The sequence below is a fragment of the Numida meleagris genome, unplaced genomic scaffold (genome assembly GCF_002078875.1).
Source record: "Numida meleagris isolate 19003 breed g44 Domestic line unplaced genomic scaffold, NumMel1.0 unplaced_Scaffold250, whole genome shotgun sequence".
Classification (NCBI taxonomy): domain Eukaryota; kingdom Metazoa; phylum Chordata; class Aves; order Galliformes; family Numididae; genus Numida; species Numida meleagris.
This window is the reverse complement of record NW_018364306.1, coordinates 477,811-484,132: the sequence shown is the minus strand read 5'-3', so window position 1 is coordinate 484,132 and position 6,322 is coordinate 477,811. Positions and strand designations below refer to the sequence as shown.

At 65.3% G+C, this 6,322-nt stretch overlaps 1 protein-coding gene across 1 annotated transcript in view; it reads right to left on the bottom strand.

Moving 5' to 3' along the window:
* Window positions 1–6,322, bottom strand: part of SIGLEC1 (sialic acid binding Ig like lectin 1) — a 15,636-nt gene that overhangs the window by 2,693 nt on the left and 6,621 nt on the right. Inside the window, exons 10-17 of the mRNA XM_021382523.1 lie at window positions 5,434–5,789; window positions 4,821–5,123; window positions 4,374–4,634; window positions 3,383–3,685; window positions 1,986–2,240; window positions 1,571–1,846; window positions 720–971; window positions 93–365 (exon numbers count right to left, since the gene is read on the bottom strand). Coding sequence (XP_021238198.1) covers window positions 93–365; window positions 720–971; window positions 1,571–1,846; window positions 1,986–2,240; window positions 3,383–3,685; window positions 4,374–4,634; window positions 4,821–5,123; window positions 5,434–5,789 — 2,279 coding nt within the window. The remainder of the gene's footprint in view (window positions 1–92; window positions 366–719; window positions 972–1,570; window positions 1,847–1,985; window positions 2,241–3,382; window positions 3,686–4,373; window positions 4,635–4,820; window positions 5,124–5,433; window positions 5,790–6,322) is intronic.

The following is a 6,322-nucleotide window of genomic DNA, read 5'->3' as shown; positions in this document are numbered from 1 at the left end:
ACTCTACGGCCATGCCATGACGACGCCATGTGGTGCTCCCTGTGGTCACGCTCTGGCCATGCAGCGATGCCCAGCACGAGCGCAGCACTCACCGCTGGCACCGAGGAGCAGCGAGGTGTTCACGGCGCCGAAGCTGTTGTTGGCCACGCAGACGTAGAGCCCCGCAGCCCCCGGCCCCTCCACCCGCACCCGCAGAGCGTTGGGGGCCGCCTGCGCTGGGGGGTCCCGCGTGGAGGCCAGGGGCACGGGGCCGTGCAGCAGCACCACGTCGGCCGGGGGCTGGCTGTCCACCGTGCAGAGCAGCTCCGAGTGCCACCCACCGCCCAGCTCCGCCAGCACCACGAGGGACGGCTGCCGCGGCGCGTCTGCAACGACAAGGACGGCGTCTCGGCCCCAAGGTCTTCCCGGTGGCTTTGGGGCGGTTGTCGTTGGGTAAAGGCCGTGGGGACGGGGCACGCTGCAAGACACGGCGGCCTCCGTGGGCCCCCCCCGGGTCTCCCCCGCCCCAGCCCTCCAGCTGCGCGGATTCACGGGGATGCAACCCACTCTTAAAGCGCTTTCCAGCACCCACCCCACTCGGAGCAGCTTCTCGGGCCCATCGGGACGGGGCCAGCGGTCACCAGATGGCGACACAGCCCACGCTTCCCCTCCCACCGGCGTGACCACTCCCTCCCCCCTCCCCACAGGCCATCCCCCCGGCAGCCCCCAGCCCCACTCACACAGCACCCTCAGCTCGGCGGGGGGAGCCCTCTGGGTGCGCGTTCCCACCCGGGCCACGCAGCTGTAGGTGCCCGCGTCGCTGCTGCGGGCGGTGGGGAGCAGGAGCGCGGCCGAGGGCCCCTCCCGCAGCCAGCGCCCGTTCTTCAGCCACGCGTAGGTGGTGCCCGACTCCGGGGCTGCGTCCTCGCAGCTCAGCGTCACGGCCGTGCCCTCGAGCACCTCGGCGGCAGGGAGCACCCGCACCCTGAGGGCTGCAGGGATCGGGGCTGGCGCGGTGGGGCAGCCCCCAGCCCCGCACCGCGGGGCAGCCTTGTTGCCAAGATCCGTTCCCACGCCACGGAGCAGCGTTGTCTCCATCCTCATCCCCGTGCTCCGTGCCCATGGAGCACCCTCACTCCGCACCCACACCGTGGAGCACCTCACCCCCAAGCTCCGTGCCCACACACCATGGATGAACCTCACCCCGTGTCCATGCTACGGAGCACCCTGACCCCTGCCCACGCCACGGAGCACCATGGATGAACCTCACCCCATGCCACACCGTGCCCAACAACCTTGCAACCTCACCCCATGCCAACACCACGGACCGCCTCGCCCCCAAGCACCATGCCCATGCACCACGGAGCACCCTCACCCCACGCCCGTGCCGTGGAGCAACCTCATCCCCGAGCCCTGTGCCCGCGCCACGGAACGCTTCGCTCTGTGCCCGCACCACGGAGCACCACGGAGCACCCTCACCCACCAGCACATGAAGCAACCCCTTCCCAAGCTCCGCATCCGCAGCACGGGGCAACCTCCCCCCGTGCCCACGCCGTGCGGCACCTCACCCCGCCGCATCGCCCGCACTCACCCTGCACACGGACGTGCACGGAGGTGCGGGCGCTGCCGAGGGGGCTGTGTGCCCGGCACTCGTACTCGCCCTCGTCCCGCGCCGCGGCCGCCGGCAGCTCCAGGCGCAGCGTGTTGGGCACGCGGGGCCCCGCGGCGGCGCTGGGGTCCACCCGCTCCCCGTCCCTGTGCAGGCTGAGCTCGGCCGGGGGGCTGCTGTCGGCGGTGCAGAGCAGGATGAGGGCCGTGCCCCCGCCGCTCTCGGTGAAGGATTTCAGCTGCAGGTTGCGGGGAGGGTCTGGGAATGAAAGGAGAGCCGGGACAGCCGAGTTGGGTCTGCACCGCGCCGTGAGCTCCAGCAGCAGCGGTGCCCTTGCACCCAGACACGGGACCAGGGGAACACGGAGCGGGGGCCCCCCCGGAGCCCCCGGACTCACAGCGGACACGCAGCGCGCTGGGGGCCGTGCTGCGGGTGCCGGCGGGGCCGTGCACGGCACAGTGGTAGGAGCCGGCGACGGCGGCGGTTGCGCTGCGGATGGTGATGGTTGGGTTGGGGCCGGCGCTGAGCAGCACCCCGTCCTTGTACCACGTGTAGCTCAGCGCGTCCCGGGCCCCGCTATGGACGGCGCAGGTCAGGTTGACGGCGTCACCTTCGAGGACGTCGGGGGACGGCGAGATCCAGAGGCGGGCGGCTGCACCGGGGAGAGGGGAAGGCCGGGAATGAGCTCCGGGCTCAGCGTCACCCCATTGGGCTCCATCCCCATGGAGCCATGGAGACGTGGCAGCCAGATGCCTCACTGCAGCCCTCCGGCCCCATAACTGCAGTTCCCACCGTTCCTCCCCCGTTTCCACCCCACCCATCCCACTGCGGCTCCTTCCCCGCTCCTGTCCCCGTGGCCAGCCCTTCACGCTGCCACCGCAATCCCCCTGCACCCATCGCTCCCACCGCTGGCCCCGCACCCCATCACACACCCCATCCCAGTCCCACATCCCATCCCAGTCCCACATCCCATCACACACCCCATCCCAGGCCCATGTCCTACTTCACACCTTGTCCCAATCCCAAACCCCCATCCCAATCCCACGTCCCATCACGCACCTCATCCCAGTCCCACATCCCATTTCCACATCCCATTCCGGTCTCACATCCGACCACTGCACTCCACCCCAGTCCCATAACCCAATGCAAACACCATCTCAATCCCCCAATCCCCCATCCCATTGCACACCCCATCTCAGTCCTGCATCCCACCACACACCTCATCCCAATCCCACACTCCATTCAAGTCCCACATCGCATTGCACACCCCATACCAATTCTGCATCCCATCACACACCCCATCCCAGTCCCACATCCCATTTCCACAGCCCACTCCGGTCTCACACCCAGTCCCACATGCCATTGCACACCCCATCCCAGTCCCACATCCCATTTTCACATCCCACTCCGGTCTCACATCCCATCACTGCACTCCACCCCAGTCCCATACCCCACTGCAGACCCCATCGCAATCCCCCATTCCATTGCACACCCCACCCCAGTCCTACATCCCATTGCACACCCCATCCCAGTCCCATATCCCACCACACAACTCATCCCAGTCCTACACCCCATCCCAGTCCCACATCCTATTGCACACCCCATCCCAGTCCCGCATCCCATTTCCACATCCCATTCCAGTCTCACATCCCATCACTGCACTCCACCCCAAGTCCCACACCCCACCGCAAACCCCATCCCAATCCCCCATCCCATCCCAACCCCACATCCCATCACCGCACCTCGACCCTGCCCCACACACCCCACCCCACTGCAGCCCCCACCCCCACTCACTGCCCGCCGTCAGGTTGGCCGTGGTGCTGGCGTTGCCATAGGCGTTGCTGGCAGAGCACACGTACTCGCCCTCATCCTCCAGCAGCACGCCGCCGATGCCCACCCGCAGGCTGTTGGTGGCCGCGGTGACGCTGAGCCGCGGCGCGGTGGCCGATGGGGACGGCGTGCTGGAGGCCACCAGAACCCCGTCCTTGTGGATCTGCAGCAGTGCTGGGGGACGGCTGTCCACGTGGCACTGCAGCACTGCCCCGCGCCCGCCGGGAGCCTCCAGCAGGGAGCTGAGGACTGGGGCCCGTGGGGGGTCTGCGTGGGGAGATGTGTGGGGCTGTGAGCAGGGGTGGGTGGCACCGCCCAGCAAAGCCTGAGGCGGGTGTCTGTGGAGCCATGGAGTCCTGGTTGGAGGAGACCTCCAAGGTCATTGAATCCATCAACCCATCATCTCCATGACTCCATCATGGAATCATTGCGGTTGGAGAAGACCTCCAAGATGATCAAGTCCAACCGTCAACCTGTCACCTCCGTGATTCCATCACAGAATCATCCAGGTTGGAGGAGACCTCCAAGGTCACCGAGCCCAACCATCAACCCATCCCCTCTATGTCCATTCCATCACACAATCATTCAGGTTGGAGGAGACCTCCAAGGTCATTGAGTCCAACCATCAACCCATCACATCCATAGAATCCATCATGGAATCATTGAGGTTGGAGAAGACCTCCAAGGTCACCGAGCCCAACCATCAACCCATCACATCCATAGAATCCATCATGGAATCTTCCAGGTTGGAGAAGACCTCCAAGGTCACCGAGCCCAACCATCAGCCCATCCCCTCCATGTCTGCTCGACCATGGAATCCTCTCACTCGCTCTGGGAGGTCTGTGTGCATGGGACACTGGGGGACGGTGCCAGCACCGATGGCCGTGCCATGCCCCACTGCAACCCCACACCGCATCGCACCCCACGCACCCCGTCCCCACGCCACACCACTCACAGAGGACGCGCAGGGTGACGGCGGGGGACACGCTGGCGTTAGTCCCTGTGGGGCCGTGGGCTTTGCAGTGGTAGGAGCCGGCGGCGGCGCTGGCAACATGGGGCAGCTCCATGACGCCATCAGTGCCCTCATGCACGGGCGCTCCATCCTTGTACCAGGAGAAGACGGTGCCAGGCGCCGGCTCCCCGGGCACCTCGCACGTCAGGGACACGTCGTCCCCTTCCAGCACCTCTGAGGATGGCGTCACCAGGACGCGGGCAGCTGGGAGAAGAGAGCAACGCTTGGCACAAACCATTGCTTGGGCGCTTCTCCCACGGTCAGGAGGGGATGCGGACCCCAGCATGGCACCGGGTGTCCGTGTCTGTGGGGCGCTGGGCCCCGGCCCGCAGCCATGGGTGCCCCATCCCCGCCCCACAGCCATTCCTGCCCGTGGGGAGCAGCGCTCACCCTGCACGTGGAAGAAGAGGTGCTGTGCCACAGTGCCGAGCGCGTTGGTGGCGGTCAGGCGGTAGCTGCCCTCGTCCCCCAGCGTCACATCCCGGACCTCCACCCGCAGCGCGTTGGGGGCGGCCACGGCGCTGACCCGTGGGATGGGGCTGTGCCCCCCGCCGCTGCTGGAGGCCACCAGCTGCTCGCCACGGTGCAGGGCCAGCTGGGCTGGGGGGTTGCTGGCCACCGAGGCCTGGAAGATGGCCAGCCGGCCCCTCTGCGTCTCCAGGAAGGCGGTGAGGCGGGGGTTCCTGGGGGGGTCTGCGTGGGATAGAGCACAGACATTGCGTGGTGACACCGTGCCAAGAAGGGGAGCCTGCACCCAAGTGGGACCCTGTGCCCAGAAAGGGGACCTGGCACCCAGAGGGGGACCCTGTGCCCGAGAGGGGAACCTGTGCCAAGAAGAGACCTCGTGCTGAGGGGACCCTGCACCAAGAGGGGATCCCGCGCCCAGGGTAAGGTGACAAACGCCAACACGATTTGGGATTTGTGCACTCGAGGCATGGCCATGCCCACATCCCACTGCCCCCAACCCTCCCTGGCACCCCAAACCCCAGCACCCCGCACTCACACAGCACATCCAACTGCACGGCAGCGGAGCTCCGGCTGCTGCTCCCGCTGACGGCCGTGCAGTGGTACAGCCCCGCGTCCCCGCTTGTCACTTGCGGGAGCAGCAGGGCTGCAGTGGGGCCAGCAGGGAGCTGCTGCCCGTTCCGGTACCAGGTGACGTTGGGATGGGTCCCGGAGTCGGTGCTGACCCAGCACGTCAGGTTGGCAGCGTGGCCTTCGAGCACGCGGGGGGATGGGGACACCACGACGCGGGCAGCTGGGGGCAGGCAGAGGACCCTTCCAACCCAACGTTCTAGGGTTCTATGGCCTTTAAGATCCCTTCCCACCCAAACCCAACACATCACACGGTTCTGTGATCTTTAAGGACCCTTCCAACTCAAACCCAAGCCATTCCATAGTGCTCCGTTCTTCAAGAACCCTTCCAACTCAACCCAAACATTCTGTAGTTTTATGATCTTGAAGGACCTTTGCAACCCAACCATTCCATAGTTCCATGATCTTGAAGGACCCTTGCAACCCAACCATTCTACAGTTCTATGATCTTTAAGGACCCTTCCAACCCAAACCCAAGCCATTCCATAGTGCTACTTTCTTCAAGAATCCTTCCAACTCAACCCAAACATTCTGTAGTTTTATGATCTAGAAGGACCCTTCCAACACAATCCACTCTGTCATTCTTTGATCTTGAAGGACCCTTGCAACCCAACCATTCCATAGTTCCATGATCTTGAAGGACCCTTGCAACACAACCCACTCTGTCATTCTATGATCTTGAAGGACCCTTCCAACCCAATCCAAACCCATTCCCTGGTTCTACGATCCTTAGCGACCCACCCAACCCAACCCATTCTATCACCCCACGATTATCCAGCTTCTCTCCCCTGCCCCCC